At 48.0% G+C, this 22,164-nt stretch overlaps 1 protein-coding gene across 4 annotated transcripts in view; it reads right to left on the bottom strand.

Annotated features, from left to right (window-relative positions):
* Positions 1–22,164, bottom strand: part of MERTK (MER proto-oncogene, tyrosine kinase) — a 117,952-nt gene that overhangs the window by 51,486 nt on the left and 44,302 nt on the right. For 3 of the 4 annotated variants that reach the window (XR_016229209.1, XR_016229210.1, XM_008254044.4), the window contains exons 5-7: positions 13,144–13,230; positions 10,173–10,288; positions 2,748–2,931 (exon numbers count right to left, since the gene is read on the bottom strand). Coding sequence is in view for 2 of the 4 variants with exons in the window: in XM_008254044.4 (XP_008252266.2) it covers positions 2,748–2,931; positions 10,173–10,288; positions 13,144–13,230 (387 nt within the window). In the remaining 2 variants the exon portion in view is untranslated. Of the gene's footprint in view, positions 1–2,747; positions 2,932–7,576; positions 7,716–10,172; positions 10,289–13,143; positions 13,231–22,164 lie in introns of those variants that run through there. The other variant, XM_089326105.1, reaches the window with a different exon arrangement.

Below are 22,164 nucleotides of genomic sequence, written 5' to 3'. Positions count from 1 at the left end.
GATCAGCAGTTAAGGCACTGCTTAGGATGTTCACATCCCATACTGGAGTACAAAGTCCTGATTGTTCTGCTTCTGATCTGGCTTCCGGCTAGGGCACCTGCTAATGCAGAAGAGGGCTCAAGTACCTGGGCCCCTGCCACCTATGTAGGAGACCTGGATGGAGTTAAGGGCTCCTGGCTTTGGCTTGACCCAGCCCTGGCTACTGTATTGTATTTTCTCTGCCTTCCAAGTAAAATGAAAAAAAAAAATTTTAAATTAAAAACAGGAAAAAACTCTGAACATGTTCAGCACAGGTGTAATTATGCTTTTGAATGGTTTTGATCATGGCTGGATGCAGGCATCACAGGCAGCAGCTTAATCCGCTACACCACCAACGCTGACCTCAACAATAAGGAATTTTAAAACATATAAACTCACAAGGCAAAGGAATTCAACAGCAGAAGAGAAATTTCGACACATATCTGAAAGCTGAAGAAGAGATGAAAGAGGCGTAATTAACTCTGCAAGGGGATTCTCCCCAACAAACCACCGAAGATCTCAGAAAACACGGGCCCAGCTACTGAAAGGGAGACTGCCGCTGAGGAGAGTGGCTGAATCTTCATTAAAAAGAGTCACTTCTTGGGGGCCGGCGCCATGGCTCACTAGGCTAATCCTCCGCCTGTGGCGCTAGCATCCCATATGGGCGCCGGGTTCTAGTCCCAGTTGCTCCTCTTCCAGTCCAGCCCTCTGCTGTGGCCAGGGAGTGCAGTGGAGGATGGCCCAAGTGCTAGGGTGCCTGCACCCACATGGGAGACCAGGAGGAAGCACCTGGCTCCTGGCTTCGGATTGGCTCAGCGTGCGGGCTGTAGCGGCCATTTGGGGGCTGAACCAAAGGAAGGAAGACCTGTCTCTCTCTCTCTCTCTCTCTCACTGTCTAACTCTGTCAAATTAATTAAGGTCCCTCTGCTCCAACCCCCTCTACCCACAGGGGATAGGTGGTTTATTCTCTGAAGTGAAAGCCACTGGACTTAGGGCATCAGTAGAATGGAGGCATGGGACTGAAAACTGGGGAAGTGAGTGAAGTTTGTGCACTGCAGAAAAAGGCCTCCACCTCACCCCTGCACCCTCCTGCTCCCGGAACATCACTCCTGGGGCTGGACACAGCAGATTACTCATCAAAAGGAAGTGAGTAGCCACAGGGCAAAGAAAGCCAGTGTTGACACGTGGGGGTATCTGGACCAAAACACTGATGTTACTGCTCAACCACCTGAGAGTGAAGCCTACAGGTCCTGTGCATGCTCAAGGGGTCCCAGTCACTCTTCAATAGGAGCAGGTGCAGAGAGTCAGAGGGGACCAAACAAATACACAGACAGAGGGCTCAGGGTACAAAGTGTAGGGAACTAGGTATGGATTAAACTACACAGAAGCACAACATACGTAAGTCCCTCAAAATTAGTGATAAGGGGACAAGAGGGGATGGACGACACACTGCATACAGAGGAGCAAAATTAGGACTACTGCAGATTTCATGTCAGAAACAATGCAAGCCAGGAGACACTGGGGCAACATTTTCCAAACACCGTGACCCTAGAATTCTGTATTTAGTAAATATGTATTTCAAAAATACAGGCAAAGATAGCCTTAAAAATTTCGAAGGTAAAATAAATATTTTCTCCAGATTTACAGAAGCTGAATCCTTTGCCAGCAAATCCACGCTGTAAGAAAAAGAATCCTTCAGAAAGGAGGAAAATGTTCCTTGGTGAAATAAGAGGCTATTGGGGCCAGCACCGTGGCATGGTAGGTTAATCCTCCGCCTGTAGGGCTGGCATCCCATATGGGCACCGGTTCTAGTCCGGCTGCTCTTCTTTCAATCCAGCTCTCTGCTATGGCCTGGGAAAGCAGTAGAAGATGGCCCAAGTCCTTGGGACCCTGCACCCACATGGAAAGACTCAGAGGAAGCTCCTGGCTCCTGGCTTCAGATCAGCACAGTTCCGGCCGCTGTGGCCAATTGGGGAGTGAACCAGTGGATGGAAGACCTCTTTCTGTCTCTCTCTGCCTCTCCTCTCTCTGTGTAACTCAGACTTTCAAATAAATAAATAAATCTTAAAAAAAAAAAAGAAAATGCAAAGACATAAACAAAAGTCACTTTGAGCAAGATAATATTAAGATAGTAGTACTTATTACATAGTTACCATATCCAACTAAATAATGCAAATAAAGCACCTGTAGTGTGTGGTGTGTTAGTAGGTGCTTCATGAATCTCAGCCCCTTCACGTCATTAGTTTTCCAGAGTTTATTACTATGAGTCAAAAGCTTTTGTGCATTAGTCTTTATATAAAAATAATACATTTTTAACTATGCTGCTACTATTTTCCTATTTAAAAGAAAATATTATCTATACATAGTAAGGACAGGTTGAGTATCCCTTATCTGACATGCTTGGAACCAGAAGTATTTCAATTTTGGGGCTTTTCAGGTTTTGGGAAATATGCACATTTAGTGTATTTTCAAATGAACATCCCTCATCTGAAATCAGAAATGCCACCAAATCTCACATTTTTTAGCCTCCTGTTGGATTTCAGGGCTTTTCATATTTTGGATTTTCGGCTTAGGGATGCTCAGCCTGTTCTAGCACCAAGTGCATTTAAAGTAGAGAAGGAACGACCTCGTTGCCCGTTTTCAGGAGCCACTTTCCGGAGACCACTGGGAAGGCTTTGTTTAATCACACATCACCAGAGGGAAGACTCATTGTGAATCCCAAGAATTACCTCCTTCCGTCGTGCTGGCCAGAATCCAGGAGCTCACGGCGGACCAGCCTATTTCATTCATGCAGGACACGCCGATGCTGTAATTAGCCAGGGCTTGCAGCTGCTTGATTTGGTACAGATGTGGCGAAGCAGAGGTGTTAAAGATCATGACTGAGCCATTACTCAGCGGATCCACGTCCCTGACCTGCATGAGGGGTGAAGACGTGGACCGGCGTTAGTAAGGTGGCGGGAATGTCGGTGCACGTGGCCTTTCCTCTGCACCAGGGGAAGGGCCTGCTTCCTGTCGGGGCACACGCAAGCGTTTCCACCCGCAACACTGTTACTCACGCTCGGTGACCTACATTGAGGACCTGGGGGAAATGCCTAAAATAAGGATTCTCAATGTGGCAGCGACCAGAGCAAATGCTTATATTGGAATGACTGTAACTCATTTATTCCACAAAATAGCATAAGGCAGCCCTTCCTCTCTCATGACCGTCTAAATTCACGGTTTCCTTCACAAAATAGGCAACAGAGGCAACAGGCGCTGCGTGCGACTGGCACAGCCTGGAAGCCTCTGGTCTTCTGAAGACGAAACTTCTCAGATCCTGCTTTGAAAGAGATTTTTGGACTGAGTTCCTGGCTCCTGGCTGCAGCAAGGGCTCCCTCTCAAATAACATTAAAAACACAGTTAAAGGTGCTGGCGCTGTGGCGCAGCAGGTTAAGCGCCAGCTTCCCATATGGGCACCGGTTGTAGTCCCGGCTGCTCCTCTTCTGATCCAGCTCTCTGCTGTGGCCTGGGAAAGCAGTAGAAGATGACCCAAGTCCTTGGGCCCCTGCACCCACGTGGGAGACCCAGAAGAAGCTCCTGGCTTCTGGCTTGGGATCTGGGATCAGCCAGTTGCAGGCATCTGGGGAGTGAACCAGCGGATGGAAGACCTCTCTCTGTCTCTACCTCTCTCTGTAACTCTGTCTTTCAAATAAATAAAATAAATCTTAAAAAAAAATAGTTAACGATGGGATCGGGGCCAGGACATTACATGTCCATAAGCCACGTTATAGTACCGACGTTCGATCCCCAGCTCTGGCTCCTGACCCCAGCTTCCTGCTAACATAGACCCCGGACGGCAGCAGATGGCTCAGGTAGCTGGGTCCGTGCCACCCATGTAAGAGACCTGGACTGAGTTCCCGGCTACTAGATTGGGATCGTGCCCATTTCTAATTGTTGAAGGCATTCAGGGGGTACACCAGTGGGTGAGAGATCTCTGCCTCTCAAACAAATTAATAAAAATGAAAAAGAAAAGATAAATTGTGCTGTTGTTTCCTATTTTAAATCAGTGTTCTCCTCACGGTGCTACCAGAAGATGCCTGCTTTGCTTTGAGGCTACTTAGTGTGTGCTTGATTCTTACCCTGCTCCACCCCAAAAGAAATTCAACTCCCAAAGAACACACAGGTAGAGATTTTACGATGGCTTGTTTTTGGTGGGGGGGAAGACGATACAGGAAAAGGTCGATTGCATCTCAACCAGGCACTTTCTCCAAATTCCCTGGGAACATATTTCCTCTTCTTTCCCTCCATGAACTCCAGCAACCTCTCCACAACCCTCTCCAAATCTCTGATGCACAGGCAAGAGAGGCGGATTCCAGTGGAAGGCTAGTCCTAGCCCACACTTCCACTCCTTTCCATAAGCGTATCCCTGCCTGGGAACAGGAATAAGGGACAGTTGCCCCCTCCCCCAACAACGTGTTTTTTTTTTTTTCTTTTTTCAACGTTTCTACAACATGTAGTACTTGTGAAGTCAGCAAAGAGAAAATAGTATTGGATCAGACAGAAGCAACCAGAAGCAATGGGCGGAAGAAAATCTTCAATCCACTGAATGTATTCCGCTTCCTTACGGGTGGGCAGTTATGGGTGTGGACACGCAACGCTGTTATTTCAGAGTGCATGTGTTTGAAATGTAAGCCAAGGGGCAGGAAGTAAACATTTTAGAATTCAGCTCCCCCGGTAGACACCAGGAGGGTGGGGACTCAGACCCCAGCGGGACGGAAGGTGCCGGTTGGCCCCAGGAGCCAGCAGAGGAGACACCAGAGCCGCATGCTGGCCTTGTGGTGGCTGTTGGTGGACGCCACTGTCTGTGTTTTCATTTCAGCGTATAGAGCGGCTTCCTGGTGAGCAGCCCCCTCCGCCAGAGGAGGAGGGAAGCCTTCAGCTCCCCGACCCCGCCCCGTTTGTGGAGCCACAGGGGAAGTTCCCAGGCATGGGGACCGGCTGGGAGAGCCCGTTCCTCAAGGAAGACTGGCTTTCTGGAAGAGTCCGTCTCAGTGGGCCTGAGGGAACAGAGGACAATGTGGGAGAGCTAAAAATAGAAACGGAGCCTGGGACCCAAAAACGGGTGAAGAAAGGAACCCACGTCACAACCGAAGGAAGTGAGAGGGTGTGTCCTGCCAGTGCATCTCGTCCAGAACATGCATTTGTTACCAGGTCAGAGTTTAAAATAGGCATGAACTGTGACCCTGGACTTGGTGCCCTCAGGAATGGGAACGCACTGTTCACCAGCGGATGACCAAAGAAGAACTCGGAGAGCTCCTGCTGGCCGTCCCCACGTGCACTGCCAGGGAAAACTTCTGCATACTCAGGGACATCTGTGTTTCAGATCATTAGCCAATAGTTTATTTATTTGAAAGCCAGAGCGGCAGAAAGAGGGAGGGAGAGAAGGAGAGGGGAAGAGGTGGTGGTGGGGGGATCTTCCATTTGCTCGTTCACACCCCTAATGCTCACAACTGGGGCTGGACCACACTGAAGCCAGGTGCGGAAACTCCCCCAGGGTCTCCCACGCAGGTGGCAGGAACCCAAGTACTCTGGGTCGTCTTCCACTGCCTCCCAGGTGCATTAGGTGGATTGGAAGCACAAAGTATCCGGATCTCGAACCAGGCACTCTGATAGGTGATAGGGGCATCCCGAGTGGTGGTTCAGCCCACTGTATCACAATGCCTGCCCTACAAGTAACTTCTTAGTATATGCATATTACAAGCTTACGCCTGTAATTCAACTGGGTATCATGCTTTCTCATTTTATTTATTTTAGAGGCAGAGAGACAGAAAAGACAAACACACACACACACACAGCACTCCGTTCTCCAAATGCCCTTAATAGCTGTGTCTGTGCCAGGCTCAAGTCAAGGGCCAGAAACTCCACCTGGGTCTTGCACCTGGGTGGCAGGGACCCATCACCTGCTGCCTCCCAGGGTCTGCATTAGCAGGAAGCTGGAGTCAGGACTTGAACCCAGGCCCCCTGACATGGGATTTGGGTGTCTCAAGTGGTGCCTCACCTGCTGCACCCACTGCCTGCCCTGGCGACCTGTATTCCAGTTTGCTAGATCTGGCAACCCCACCTGAGATGGGGAGCAGAATGGATGAAGGGAGGCGCAGCCAGCTGGCGAGGCATGGACAGGACACCCAAGCCTGCCCCGCAGCAGCCGGGGTGAGCAAGAAGGTCTGTAGTTTGGCTGCTCCAGGATGCACTTTCAAGCATGCCATGACAACCCAACATCGGGTCAAAGAGACAGAGCAGCTGAAGATGGGTGTGGCCCCTCTACACCTGCAGGGCTGACCTCTCAGGCATCCGAGCCCCCTTCAGGTCTACTGAGACACACTCTCCCAAGGTGGGGGCCACACTTGCTCAGAGCCTGCTGACAGTAACAGCTGCCACGCATTCTCAGGCTCTCCTGAAAGCTTAGCAGCTTGGCAGCAGCTTCAGCACGGGCTGGCAGGTGCTTCGGTAACGTCCACACCTGTGCACGTCCACTTCCAGGGAACGGGGCTCTGGTTGTTCTTAACAACAGGGCCCCAAAATACGTGAAGCGAAAACTGAGGAGTGAAGGGAGAAATAAACAATTCAAAAATAAAAATCAAGAACTCAACTCTCAACTTAAAATAACAGATAGAACCAGTGGGCAAAGGTCAGCAAGGGAACAGAAGCAGGAAGCTTATGGAAAGTGTAAGTAAAACTTTTACACCGAAATAAACTTATCTTTTACTTTCATTTTCTATTAAATGAAAATAAAACCAACTACATATAGGACATTCTTCCCAGAAACAGCCTGATACACGTTCTTCTCAAGTATATGTGAAACATTCGCCAGGACAGAACATATGCTAGGCCATAAAAAGAGGCTCAATAAATTTAAAAGGATTGAGATAACAATAAGTATATTATCCAAACATAGAGGACTAATATTAGAAACAACAAAGAAAGAAAATTTGAGAAATTCACAACATGCGGAAATTAAACAGCACACTCTTAAATAACCAAGAAGAAGAAGAAATTACAAGAAAAAATAACAAAAAACCTAAATCTTATGAGATGCAGCTAAAGCAGTACATAGAGGGAAATGTACAGTGTAAATGCCTAGATTTAAAAAGATCTCAAATCAAAGCCAAACCTTTTACCTTAAGAAACTACAGAAAGAGCAAATTAAGCCAAAGCTAACAGGCAAAAGGAAATAAAGACTAAAGCATAAATAAAGAAAATAGAGAAAAGGAAACAATAACAACATTTCACAAAGCAAAAAAATAGTTGTTCAAAAAGATCACTGGGGTGGCCTTTGGAGCACCCATGCTCCATATCAGAGTATACGGGTCTGACATCGGTAATGGATGAATTTTTAAAAATCATTAAAGGAAATAAGCCTTTAACTATACCAAATAGTAATAATAAGAAGACAAATTATTAAAATCAAGAATGAAAGAAAGAACACTACTACTTATCTCAAATAAATAAAAAGGATTGGAGCTGCTGGTACTGTGGTGTAGCAGGTAAAGCCACCACCTGCAGTGTGGGCATTCCTTACAGGTGCCAGTTCGAGTCTCGGCTGCTCCACTTCCAATCCAGCACTCTAATGTGGCTTGAGATAGCAGTAGAAGATGGCTTGGGGCCGGCACTGTGTCGTAGCAGGTAAAGCTGCCGCCTGCAGTGCTGGCGTCCCATACAGGTGCCGGTTTGAGTCCCAGCTGCTCCACTTCCGATCCAGCTCTCTGCTATGGCCTGGGAAAGCAGTAGAAGGCCCAAGTCCTTGGGCCCCTGCACCTGTGTGGGAGACCTGGAAGAAGCGCCTGGCTCCTGCCTTCGGATCCGCACAGCTCGGACTGTTGTGGCTGGTTGGGGAGTGAACCAGCGGGTGAAAGACCCCCCCTCCCTTCTCTGCCTCTCCTCTCTGTGTGTAACTCTTTCAAATAAATAAATAAATCTTTAGAAATATTTAAAAGAATATTAAAAGAAGAAGATGAACCATGTGCTTGGGCCCCTGCACCCATATGGGAGACCTGGAAGAAGCTCCTGGCTCCTGCCTCTGCCTCTCTGTAACTCTGCTTTTCAAATAAATAAATAAATAAATCTTTTAAAAAAGGAAAAAAAAAAAAGAAATAAAAAGGATTCAGTGGGCTACTATGAACAATTGCATAACAAGAAATTAAGTAACTTAGATGAAATGGTCAAATTCCTAGAAACACACAAATTACTAAAACTGACTCAAGAAGAAATAGAAAATCTGAATAGATCCATTCCAAGGAAAAAGATTCAAAAGACTTCCCAACAAGAAAAATCCTAGGACCAGATGGCTCTGTTAGTGAATTCTACTAAATATTTAAGAATTAACCAATCTTCTACAAACTCTTCCAAGAAATAGAAAATAAGGGAATATTTCTCAACTCATTCTATGAAGCCATTATTACATTGATATCCAAACCAGAAAAAGCTATCATAAACAGACAACAGGCCACTATCTCTTCTGAATACAGACGGATGCACATATGAACATACTAAAAATCATTGCATTGTATAGTTTAAATTGGTGACAATTATGGTATGTGAATTAGACCTCCAAACGAGATATTTCTCTCTCTCTCTCTCTCTCTCTCTCTCTCTCTCTTTCTTTCTTTCTTTTTTTTTGACAGGCAAATTTAGACAGTGAGAGAGAGAGAGACAGAGACAGAGAGAAAGGTCTTCCTTCTGTTGGTTCACCCCCCAAATGGCCGCCACGGCCGGCGCACTGCGCAGATCCGAAGCCAGGAGCCAGGTGTTTCTCCTGGTCTCCCATGTGGGTGTAGGGCCCAAGCACTTGGGCCATCCTCCACTGCACTCCCTGACCACAGCAGAGAGCTGGCCTGGAAGAGGGGCAACCGGGACAGAATCCGGCGCCCCGACCAGGACTAGAACCCAGTGTGCTGGCGCCGCAAGGCGGAGGATTAGCCTAGTGAGCCATGGCGCTGGCCGAAATATTTCTTAAAAAGGGATCTCTTTGGTGGGGAATTGTGGACACAGTAAGAATGTTTAGAGGTTGGGGTGAGGGAGAGGCTATTTTGGGGATAATATGCTTTTTATTCTTCAGAGAAGGAACAGCTGTTAGATAAGAGTGGGAGGCATTAATAACAGAGAAATTAATTCTACTTGGCATTAAAAACATCTGGTTGTCAACACAAAATTCTTTGGAAGTCACTTTCTAAATTGGGTTGGCATGACTGCCTTCTCAGGCTAACACGTTTTTAACTAATCAGATCAGACATTTAGGAACCTGAGAACCACTCCTGACTGTGCTGTGTGATGAAGTACAAAGCAGAACGAATTCATATATTTCAGCAGGTAATTAGTCTTGAGGTGTTTGAGGACCTGTTCCCACACACAGTGTCCTGCACAGGGTGGCAGGTGGCTCTGAGCTCTGCTTGTGGATCCAGAGCTTCCTGGCCTTGAACTCCAGGTCTGCCACTCATAGTCGGTGTGAGTGCTCTGAGCCCGCAGTGGGGGTGTGCTCTAAGCAAGACGATTTCTGCAAAAGCTCCTGGGCCATTGTGGGCACCTGGTAAGCAACAGGGTTATTGCCACTGTTTCCGTTTTTAGGAAATGAACACTCAGGAGCAGAGCTTCCATCATGGCAAGCTATTTTTTGGGATGGCTAACCTATACTTCTTACAGCACAGTTTCATACCAGTTTCACATAGTGGTTACAAGTGGCTGAAGACTCTGCAAGGCCCGTAATCCCCAGGTTTCCCCAGGAGACGCTGGCTAGGGTGCTCCCCATACATTCGATAGTGCAGATGGCCCCTCACGTGCTGGCCTATCTGTCCTGCATGGCACTAGCGCTGGGGGAGTCACGTGAGGAGCACCCGGCAGCCTGCACTGCTGGTCACAAGACAGCCCTCATCTACGGATGAGGCTCATTCTCCCTCGGACACAGGTTGCTCTCCTGGTTGGGTCATGGACCATGCAGGGGAAGGAAATGACTTCACATAGAGCACCATGACATCTGGTGTGCACGGCGCACACGGTGCAGGGGGCAGGTCACAGGGCTGAGCAGAGCTGGGGAAATGCCCTCAGTGCCATCCTCAGGAAGCAGGAAAATGAGGTGGCCCCCCAGAACAGCAGACAACGACTTCCCTCTTCCGGAGAGTTACCTGAACACTGCAGTTCCGGAACGGGGAGTAGCCATCAAAACCCGGGACCCAGGAGACCAGCATGCTGTGCGCAGTCCTGTTGTGGACGCTGACTTCGGTAGGCGGGGAGGGAATCGCTAGGTAAAAACAAAGACACACATGCAGACACACTTGCAAAACACAGCCAGGCAGGTGCATTCCCACCAACCTTGTTTGCATGAGATGAGCAAAAGGGAACTTGCTTTCAGTGAGCAAGCGAATGAGCAGGTGAATGAGGTTATCCCATGCACCTGCAGATAAACCTTCTAGGGAAGCGACAGCTCTGCCTGGGCCTGAGAAGCGGACCGCTGGCCCACTCTCCTGCTCACTGGTGAAGTGAGGAGGCTTTCGGCTCCTTCACCAAGCATGCGTGCTCAGCTCTACTCCGTGTGGCCACTTGGCTGGGCTCCAGTATGCGAGGTAGGGGGCAAGGGATCAGAGCCCTGTCTCGTGGAGTGTAGAGTGTACTGCCCAGATGGGGAGACCCACGTCAACCAAGGATCAGAGCATGCTGTGCCCAGAGGAGGGAGGTGCTGTGTCTGTGTGTGTGTGTGTGTGTGTGTGTAGCCAACTGCATTTGCTGGGCGAGGTTGTGTGCACATCATGTGTGTAGTGACATCAGATGACTGGGATCAAGGGCAGCTTTTGCAGTTAGGAGCTAAGAAGGATCTGCGGTTTGAGAACTCTTAATTCCTTATACTAAATTTAATTCTTTTTTTTTTTTTTTTTGACAGGCAGAGTGAACAATGAGAGAGAGAGAGACAGAGAGAAAGGTCTTCCTTTTCCATTGGCTCACCCCTCAATGGCTGCTGTGGCCGGCGCACCGCGCTGATCCAGGTGCTTCTCCTGGACTCCACACAGGTGCAGGGCCCAAGGACTTGGGCCATCCTCCATTGCACTCCCTGGCCACAGCAGAGAGCTGGCCTGGAAGAGGGGCAACCAGGACAGAATCCGGCGCCCCGACCAGGTCTAGAACCCGGTGTGCCGGCGCTGCAGGCAGAGGATTAGCCTAGTGAGCCACAGCGCCGGCCTAAATTTAATTCTTAATCATAATGACACTTCCAGTAAAAACAACAACTATCATTCTTGGGTACTTAACTAAGACACTCTGAGCTTCTCGTCCCTCAGTCATTGCTAGAATCTTCCAATTCCATGCACGGATGAGCAAAATGAGGACCAGCGAAATGACAACTTGGCAAAGGTCCCTGGGAGGTCATTAGCAGAACAGGACCAGAACTGAGGTCTGTCCCTCTACCCGACAGGACACCAGAGGCTGTGTCCCACGAGGGGGCAGCCAGCACACTGGCGTGAGCACCAGCAGGGACTGGGGAGGCTGGTTTACCACTTACCCAGCCACGTGGCCCTGGGGTTGGTTACATCCCTGCTCTTTTCCAGGTGGCGATGACACCAGTATTGCTCCTGGGGCGGCAGGGGCAGTGAATGAGGCCACACGCAGATGAGGCCTGGGCAGGGGCGGTGGTGGACGGGATGATGGCGTAGACAGGAGGTGAGCGGAAGGCGATCTGGGACCACGTAAGTGTGCACCAGGCCCCCTGCTCAGGAACTTCAGTTTTACTAAAAGACACGCAGCTTGGCAAGGGAGCGCAGTCAGCCTACTGCAGGACTCTCGTCCCTACACAGATTATTTGTAGACCTGCCCTCAAGTATCCACATTTCCACATCAGAATTGGACCACAAAGACCGAAATAATTACAGAGTCCAAGAAGGGAGACTTGGTTGCTTTGACATAAATTTTAAAATAAATGAAAGCCAAAAATAGAAGTTTGAGAAACAGGATTTAATATTTTTTAAAAAAAAGTCTCAGTAGAGATCCTGTGCAAAGCATGAAATTAAAGAAGTGCTGATTGTTTCATGCATTTTTAATGTTAAGACGTCGATACTTTATGAGAACATCATTACAAATTTACACCCACTTGTGCATTTCTGAAATTCCCAACATATCTTTGAAAACCGTAATGATGGGATTTGTAATGAAGGAAGGAAGTTATACACTTCCTCCTTGTGCGTTTTTTTATTCCAATGGACTTTTGGAAAACGCCCTTCATAGTGTTCATCTGTTAGATTTTATTTTGAGTATTTCCTTTGTAACTCAGGCCCCTGCGTAGGCACCCAACTGTTAACTCTTAGTGAAACTCCTTCTGCTGTTTCTCGCACTGCTTCCCTGAGAAGGTGAAAGGCCCACAAACCCAACAAGGACCGCTCAAGATCTAAGTTCAGATGAATCAGTAAGCCATCAAATTGGCGTGAATTTCTATGACAGTAAGGAGGATGATTTGAGAACAGATAAAAAGAAAAGACAATAACTCCTTCTTTCAAGTTTCAAATTTAAACATTTTAGATCACATAGGAGGAAGAATATGGTAGATGGATGGGATCACCTCAGCCTAAGGATCTTTCAAACCCGTTCCTTTAATGGTAGAAAATCCCAGGTCAGAGGAAGCATGAGGGAGGGGGGATTAGGAGGGAGGGGGGTGGAAGCAGCAGGTGCCTGCAGAGGAGGCTGACTGCTCTCTGCTCCTCCTCCTCTCTCCCCCACCCCAAGTTAGCAGCTGACAGAGGCTTGTGTCAGGGCATCCCCTGGATCAATGTCCCCAGGCTGCCCTGGCCAGGGCTCTTTAAGGGTTAATAATGACAAGTTCAGGGGCGAAAAGGGTAAACATTGTATCTTGTATTCTTCTCTAAGCAGAGCTAACCCAAAGACTGAACAGGCCAGACACTGTTGCAAGTGCTTTTCCTTGCATTCAATTTTTAAGTCTGAGCAACAGGTATGTTCCACTTTTCAGAAGGGAACACTGAAACCAAATAGCCCAAGCGACTTGTCTGACAAGGTCACAAGCACCCGCAGAGGGAAAGCTGGTACCCGAACCCAGGGAGCTGGCTGCGGCACTCCCGCTGGGGCCCCTGCCACCTCCCATCTGGCCTTGCTACTCACCTTTGATGTTGATCTGCACACCCCTGGACACAGTCAGCCCTTTGTCGTTGTGGGCCTCGCAGCTGAAGATGGCCGCCTCGGTCAGACCTGGAGTGGAAGCAGACCCGTGAGACCAGGTGCAGAGAAACAGCCTCCTGCCCGTCAGAATCCTGTGGTGAGGGGCGCTTTCACTTCTTGGTCCACTGCGTCAAGGCATAAATGTGCTGGCCATAGAGAAACAATCCTGGGGCTAAACCTAGCAAGACCAAGTCAGTGCAGGTCCCCAACACAGCTGTTCTCATGCACTCCGATCTGTAATGGTGAGACATTATGTAATGAAGCGCTATCAGTGAAACTTCTCCATGACTTCAAGAGGATACAAGAATCACAGGACCCAGCATGAAAAAAAAATATATGGGTTCTGGAGCCAGCGTCGTGGTGAAGCAGGGTTAGCCGCTGCTTTGCGACACCGGCATCCCACAGCAGAGGGCTGGTTTGAGTCCTGGCTGCTCCCCTTCTGATCCAGCTCCCTGATAATACACCTGGGAAAGCAGTAGAAAATGGTGCAAGTGCTTGGCCCTTGCACTCATGTGGGAGACCTGGATAGAGTTCCGGGCTCCTGGCTTTGGCTGGGGCCAGCCCTGGCTATTGTGTGGCCATTTGGGGATTGAACCAGTGGATAGAAGACCTTTGTGTGTGTGTGTGTGTGTGTGTGTGTGTGTGTGTTTCCCTCTCTCTCTCCATTGCTCCAGCTTTTAAATAAATAAATAAATCTTTTTTAAAAAGCGGACTCTGAGTTCATACAACTATGGGGTATACATACCCCCATTCATACTACTATGTCACTATGCCATGTACACTTCAGAATACCAGAACCAATAACGAAACCCACAATTTAAAATATGTCCAATGATTTGCTGCACTGAGTAAAAGCTGATAAGTTCCCAAAGAATGATTATACAAATACAAGGCATTAAGACTACTTGAAGAGGAGACACTCATGTTAAATGAAGAAAAGTCTATCATTTCAGAGGTTTCAAGACATCTTGAAATAAAAACAATAATGATTGATTCACTCACTTTAAATAGAAAGGAAGGTTACCCAGATGTTGTTTTTTTTTTTTTTAAGATTTATTTTATTTATTTGAAAGAGTTACAAAGAGATCTTCCATGTGCTAATTCACTCCCCAAATGGCCCCAATGGCCAGAGCTGAGTCAATCCAAAGCCAGTAGCCAAGAACTCCTTCTGGGTCTCCCATGTGAATACAGGAGCCCAAGCACTTGGGCCTCCTCCACTGCTTTCCCAGGCACATTAGTAGGGAGCTGGATTGGAAGTGGAGCAGCCAGGACTCGAACTAGTGCCCATATGAGATGCCAGCACTGCAGGCCAAGGCTTTAACCCACTACACCACAGGGCTGACCCCCAGATCTTGGTTTCTAACACCATTCTCCAAGACGTGGAATCAGGCTTCCTCAGAGAAATGGCTGATTAGAAGCTGAGTCTGCAGTGAACTATAACACACACACACACACACGCACACACACATGCCTACACATGCTTACCTGAACACATACATGCACACATGCATACAAGCAAGGTTGGGGTATGTCAGAGAGACAAGATTTCAATGCAAAGAGTTCTCAGTGGCCAAAGCTAGAACAAACTGGAGCAAGAAAAATCAATAAAATAGCATCGGATTATAACCCAAAGTACAAAATAAATATCCTTGGGTCTATACTGACATAAATAAGTGATAAATAAATAGGGGTGAATATATATATTTCTTGTGCAGAAGAACTGCAAAGACTTTATGTGGATGCTCAAAGAAATGGAGCACAAATCTCCACTCATTCTGTGTGGCTGTGCACAGCGACTTCCTTCCAAAGGCGATATTTTGGAGAGTGGATTGAGGGGAGGAAACACTCCAGAATGGAGAAACTAATAATGATGACTTGAACTGGATGATCAAGGTTCATGCCAACAAGGATGCATGTTGTTGATGGGCTGGACCCTTAAGATGATGTGATGAAAGTTACGGAGCCGGTGCTGTGGCGTAGCGGGTAAAGCTGCCGTCTACAACCCTGGCATCCCATATGGGCACCGGTTCACATCCCAGCTGCTCCACTTCTGATCCAGCTCCCTGCTGATGACCTGGGAAGGCAGAAGAAGTTGGCCTAAGTCCTTGGGCCCCTGCACCCACGTGGGAGACCTGGAGGAAGCTCCTGACTCCTGGCTTCAGATTGGCACAGCTCCAGCCATTGCGGCCATTTGGGGAGTGAACCAGCAGATGGAAGACCTCTCTCTCTCTCTCTCTCTCTCTGCCTCTGCCTCTCTGTAACTCTGCCTTTCAAATAAATAAATAAATCTTAAAAAAGAGTATTTATTGGAAAAGCAGAGTTATGGGGGTGGGGGAGAGAGATACAGACAGAATATTCCATCCACTGGTTCACTCCCTTAATGGCCACAATGGCCAGGGCTGGACCAGGCTGAAGCCGGGAACCTGGAACTCCATCCTGGTCTCCCATGTTGGGGGCAGGGGCCCAAACACTTGGATCACCTTCCACTGCTTTCCAGGTGCAATAGCAGAGAGCTGGATTGGAAGTGAAGTAGCAGAGTCTCAAACTGGTGCTCATGTGGGATGCCAGCATTGCAGGTGGTGGCTTAATCTGTTGCACCACAATGCCATGACTCCTTAAAGGTTATTTTAAGAAAGATTTATTTATTTATGTGAAAGGCAGAATTACATCTTCAATCCACTGGTTTACTCCCCGCAATGGCCACAATGTCAGGGGCTGGGCCAGGTTGAAGCCAGGAGCCTGTTATTCTATCTCAGCCCCCCAAGTGAGTGGCAGGGACCTAAGCCCTCAGACCACCTTCCACTACCTTCCCTGGTGCATTAGCAAGGAGCTGGGTCAGAAATGGAGCAAACGGGACTTGAACTAATTTAACTCTGATATGGGATGCTGGCATCAAAAGTGGTGGCGTAACCCACTGTGCCACAACACCAGCCCATAAAAAAAGACAAAGTTACCCCTATTAAAACTGGATCTCTTTGACACCAATACTTCTGCTGAGTGGTTAAATGTACATAGAAAATTCAGTGTGGGTGGATTTTTGTTATTTATTTATTTATTTTTACCCAGGCTGCCCCGGGTGTCTGTGATCTCCTGATTGGGAAAAACAAAGCTAGTTCTGTTCCGCGAATTGGCGGTGACCTTTCATCTTTCCAATGTCTCACTGAGAAGGTGATGGGCACCTCACAGGCTCTTACTTTTCCAAGATGAGGAGTGTGCTTCCCTTAGGCTGGAGGGAAACCCTAAATTCACTGGATTGCTTAATTAAACTGTTGACAAATAAGGGGCTCAAGAATCTGAAATCCCAGACAGGAGCCACCTCTTTTTGTAGTTTGTTGACCTCTGTGTGTGTGAGAGATGAAACTGCTACTTATTTGTGTGGTGTTTAGAAAATACTTATTAATGGGGGCTGGCGCTGTGTCTCTGGTGCCAGCATCCCATATGGGCACCAGTTCGAGTCCCGACTGCTCCACTTCTAATCCAGCTCCCTGCTGATGGCCTGGGAAAAGCAGTGGAAGATGGCACAAGTGCTTGGGCCCCTGCACCCATACGGGAGACCCAGAAGAAGCTCCTGGCTCCCGGCTTTGGCCTGGCCCAGCTCCGGCTGTTGTGGCCACTGAGGGAGTGAACCAGCAGATGGAAGATCTCTCTCTCTCTCTCTCTCTCTCTCTCTGTGACTTTGCATCTCAAATTTTTAAAAAAAATCTTTAAAAATAAATAAAATTAAAATATAGAGAATACTTATGAAGAAGAATATTTATTTCAAAATCATTATACACATCTATAAAATAACTTCTTTGAAAATTCTGCCTCCGGGGACTTTATGTCTTCTAATGAAGCTTCAAAAATATATGTGGGGACAGGCATTTAGTGCAGTGGCTAAGATGCAGATTGGGATGTCTGCATTCCACACGTATCACAGAGTCTGGGTTCTAGTCTGGCTCTGCTCGGGATTCCAACTTCCTGCTAGTGCACACCCTGCGAGGCAGCAGCTGATGGCTCAAGAGGGTCAGTCCTTGCCACCCATGTGGAAGACTGGATTGAATTCCAGGCTCCCAGGGCTTCAGCCCAACCCTGGCTATTGCAGTCATTTGGGGTAGTGAATCAATAGGGGAGCTCTCTCACTCACTCTCTGTCTCACAAATAAATAATTTTTAAAAATATGTGTAGCCTCTCAGAGATTTTGAGGTTTGCATTCTCAACGTTTTTGTAATTTAAACAGCTGCAGAGGGTGTAATTTGATGTCTGTGAGTACCCTGATGGGGACATCGCCCACTGGGGCAAGCCCTTCCCAGCAGCCTGTTTTCCGTCACGCAGGCATGCACGTGTTTCAAAGTCTGTGATTATTCCCCTGCTATGATGCTTCTTGGCCATCAAAACACACAGACACATCGAAACTGGAAAAATACTTCCTCTGGGTTATTACTTATTATTACGATGCAACTGAAAAACATTTAAGTAGTTCTTTTTCTAAAACGTTTCTTTATTTTCATATACTTGAGAGGCAGAATGAGAGACAGACAGATAGAGAGAGAAAGAGAAAGAGAGATACAGAAGAGATCTTCCATCTGTTGGTTCACCCCCTAAATGCCCACAAGAGCCAGGACTAGACCAGGCCAAAGCCAGGAGCCCAGAACTCCACGCAGGTCTGCCGTGTGGGAGGCACGGGCCCCAGCCTTCCAGGCTGCACCAGCAGGAAGCGGCACCAGAAGCGGAGTAGCCGGGCTTGGTCCCAGGCACTTCCGTACAGGATGTGGGTATCCCAAGCAGTGGCCGGACTCAGTGAACCACAATGCCCAGCTCCATTTAAGCAATTCCTAAACATAAACCTTAGTTTCACTCTTTTGGCTGGGAACAAATCTGGAATCTTCTGTGACATTTCTGAACCCCAAGAAAATGCATCACAGCAACCTTTGTCAAAGTGGTCCAGAGGCACCTGGGATCTCAGAAACCCTTCTAGGGGTCTCCAGAGTGAAGATGGTTTTCTTAAAAACTATTTATCTTTTTTGCTGCATTGTCATATGAAATGTGATGGGGTCTTACAGAGGCTCTATGTCATGTGATGATGGCTTTATTAGTCGATAAAAATAAGTGCTTTGGCACTCTCATGTTTTAAAAGTTGCCTGTTTTAATTTCTTTCTTTTTTTAGTTAATTTTAAAATAGAAAACTTGTACATACTTATAGGTTGCTATGTGATGTACACATTGTGCACTGTCCAAGCAGGGAAAATATATTTATCTCTTCCAGCATTTAACATATTTTTTAGTGGAAACAGCCCAAATCCAATCTTCTTGGTTTTTAAATAGAGAAATCCACGATACCGTGAACATTACAGTCAGCCCAATGAGAAACTGCTAATAGTTCGCATTCAGAAACAATGGAGAGCTGTAACCCACATTAGCAAAAGTTCTCTGGGACTCAGTAATTCTGAAGTCTTAAAGGGACCCTGAGCCCCAAACCTCTGAGAGCTCATGCCCTAGAGTGATTCCAGACGGGGGAGAGGAGCCTTTCTTCTTCTTCTTCTTCTTCTTCTTCTTTTTTTTTTTTTTTTTTTTTTTGACAGGCAGAGTGGACAGTGAGAGAGAGAGAGACAGAGAGAAAGGTCTTCCTTTGCCGTTGGTTCACCCTCCAAGTGGCCGCCGCGGCTGGCGCACTGCGCTGATCCCAAGACAGGAGCCAGGTGCTTCTCCTGGTCTCCCATGGGGTGCAGGGCCCAAGTACTCCCAGGCCACAGCAGAGAGCTGGCCTGGAAGAGGGGCAACCGGGACAGAATCTGGCGCCCCGACCAGGACTAGAACCTGGAGTGCTGGCGCCGGCTGCCTTTCTTCTTCTGTAAAGAGGGGGAGACAGCAGCTGGAACAAGAACTGGCCTTTGGCACTTGTCAGGTATTGGTTTTAGGAAAAAAGAACAGAACCCTCGCCAGCCCCCGCCCTGCAGAGCACTGGATCTTGGTCAGGCTCTGGGCACCTGGGTTCTCACCCTTCCCAGTCCTCAGCTCCTGAAGGGCATGCCCACTTCAGCAGGCTCCATGCACCTGCAAAATCTGGCTTTTCTGTTGAAAAATTGGCTTTGGCTCAATCAGAAGACATGGGGAGTTTCTTACTACAGTAGAATCTTTTATATACTGGGGAAGACATCTACAGCTTATCATCTGTCATTTGATCAGTCACTCTTATCAAAACTTAGGAAACACGTGAGTACAGTTACAAAACAATATTCTAAACCGGTCATGAGGGCAGAGCAGGCACACAGCAAAACAGAAGGCTTATTTCATTAAGACTCATGATCCCCTAAAAAAATCCTAAAAGAGAAAGGCAGGCATTTTACAGGAATGGGGAACCTTTTTTCTGCCAAGGGCTATTTGGAGATTTATGACATCATTCATATGCCACACGAAATTATCAACTCGAAAATTAGCCTGCTATGGATGTACTGAATTTTGAGTCCCGCCTGCAGGTGCCTTGGCCGGGTCAGATCAAATGACTTCGTCAGCCTTATTAAATGGCTGTGGGCTGGATGTTCCTCACTCCTGGCCTAGTGGCTGAGTCACCAGTTACATCTACATCCCATATCCTAGTGCTTGGGTTCGAGTCCTGACTCCAGCTTCCTGTTAATGCGGACTGTGGGAGCTAGCAGGTGACGGCTCAAATAGTTTGGTCTCATCCACCCACCCATGTGAGAGACCCAGGCTGAGTTTCTAGCTCACAGCTTCAGCCTGGCCCAGTCTCAGCCACTGAATGCATTTAGGGAATGGACCTGTGGATGGAGTCCCTGTTTCTTTCTTTCTCTTTGTCTCTGCTTCTCGAAGGAATCAAAAAAACAAAAAACTGGGGCAGTCACTTGAGGCAGCGCAGTACCTGCATTCATGTCCCACTTTTGCTTCTGATTCCAGCGTCCTGCTAATGCACACCCTGGGAGGCATCAGGTAATGGCAAGTGCTTGGGTCTCTACTACCCATGGAGAACAAGGATAGAGTTGCTGGCTCCTGGCTTCAGCCTGGCCTACACGCAGCTGTAACAGACACTTTGGGAGTGGAGCAGGGGATGAAAGATGTCTCTCTCTGGCTTTCAAATTAAAAATAAACAAATAAACATATGTAAAAAATCCAACAGGAGGCCATCAGTGTCAGAGGTATTAGTGCTGAAAGTGAAACTGGCCATGTGGGGCCTGGTTTTAGATCAGGCAGGAAGTTACTCTTCCTCTCTGTGTTTCTTCTCAAAGTGCACACAAGGTCAGGAAAACGAATCTGCAGCAAATGTCCTGGCACAAGGCACCCACACCAACTCAGAGTCACCTGCTGGCGACAAACCTATCACAGTATGTCTCCGCACAGGCAGGTGGTAAAGGCCCCAGGGCCTCCACCAAGGCCAGCACAGGGAGACAGAACAGGCTCCAACTGCTCACAGGCATAAGCAGTCCAAAAGAAAAATTTCCCCCAATGTCAATGTACGCATGTGGTTTTCTTGCCAAGAAGTATCGCAGGGTGATTAATCAAAGACTTTCAAACTCACGTGTATGCCATAAGGGAGACATTCTTGAGGGAGGGGGAGGAGAAAACCATGCTGGAAAACTTTCTCCAAAACTGGCCGGGCATTCGAGGCCACTGTTCTTTGCTTCATTTTTGCAGTTGAACTTTTTCTGGCTGGTTGGCACCGGCTTCCCACTGAGAGACTCACTGGCAAGCTGGGATGGGCACCAGGCAAACCCAGCTCCCTCTCCCACCCCACCCCCGGAGATGAAGGACAAGCACCAGACTGGAATAGACCCAAGCGCTTTATAGCCCAAACCCGGTCCCCGCCCCCCACCCACTCGGTCCCGAGCTGAGCTGAGTCGTCTGCTTGTGGGTGGTGGGTGGCACCTCTGACAGCGAGTTGTTCCCCTTTCCTTCTGACTCCGTTATGAAGGTTCACGCCCCTCTTGCTTGGTCCTCTACTGGTTTGAAAAAAAGACAACCTGTGACTTAAGTCCAAAAGATGTTTTTTAGAAACAGGATGTTCCCTTGGGGAAAGCACAACCGGAAGCGCTGAGAAAGCAACTTCTGAGAGCACGGTGAGGCCGATTCTTTGAGTTCTGGATGAAGCAATCTTGCAGATGAACTAAACAACCCTTTCCTTTTATTTTATAAAAAGGATATGTTTAAATAGCTTTGTGATTTTTTTTGTTGTTGTTGTTGTTTGAGAAGCAGGGGGACAGAGAGAGAAAGAGAGCAAGCTCTCATCTACTGATGCACTCCCCAAATTCCTGGGAGCCAAGAACTCTATCCAGGTCTCCCCTGTGGGTGGCACAGACCCAACCACTTGAGCCGCCACCTGCCGGCTCCTGGGGTGGGCATTAGCAGGAAGCGGGAACAGGGAGTGGAGCCTGGCACTCTGACAGGGGACGATGGCATCCAAAGCTGCTTAACTGCTCTGCTGTGCTGAACCTTTGCACCTCATTTTTTCCCCCTCCTGTCCATCTTGCTACAGACAACAAACAGAACACACTGCATACATTAAGTAGCTGGTGAACCTGGAACTGTATCTGCTCTCATTCACTCCCACAGCAAATATGGACTGAGTACTTACTATGTGGCAGACACGGATATGTCCGTGAATAAAACAAAGACCCTCGCCCCTATAGAACTCACATCTTCACAGAGGGGAATCTACGATAAATGATATCGTAGAAGATGATAAAGACCATGGACAGACTGGCAGGATCAGAGGGTCAGGGTGGGTGGGAAATAGGCTAGTTTTAAATGGGGAGAGGGGAGAGCTCCAGAGAGAAACGGCCTCTGAGGACTGACTTGGAATGAGGGAATGGGCCAAGCTGACGCGGGTGCCCTGGGGAAGTTCCAGGCAGAGGGAACAGGTGCAGAGGGCCTTTGCCTTTGCTCTGAGTGCAGTGGGAACCCAGAGCTTTGAGCTGGGGACCGACACCATCTGACTTGTGTTTTATCAGGCTGGCTCTGGCCACCAAGTGGAGA

Source organism: Oryctolagus cuniculus, chromosome 2 (genome assembly GCF_051225735.1).
Source record: "Oryctolagus cuniculus isolate XC-2025 breed Fujian yellow rabbit chromosome 2, ASM5122573v1, whole genome shotgun sequence".
Classification (NCBI taxonomy): Eukaryota; Metazoa; Chordata; class Mammalia; order Lagomorpha; family Leporidae; genus Oryctolagus; species Oryctolagus cuniculus.
The sequence above is the reverse complement of the archived record's forward strand: the minus strand, read 5'-3'. Positions and strand labels throughout refer to the sequence as shown.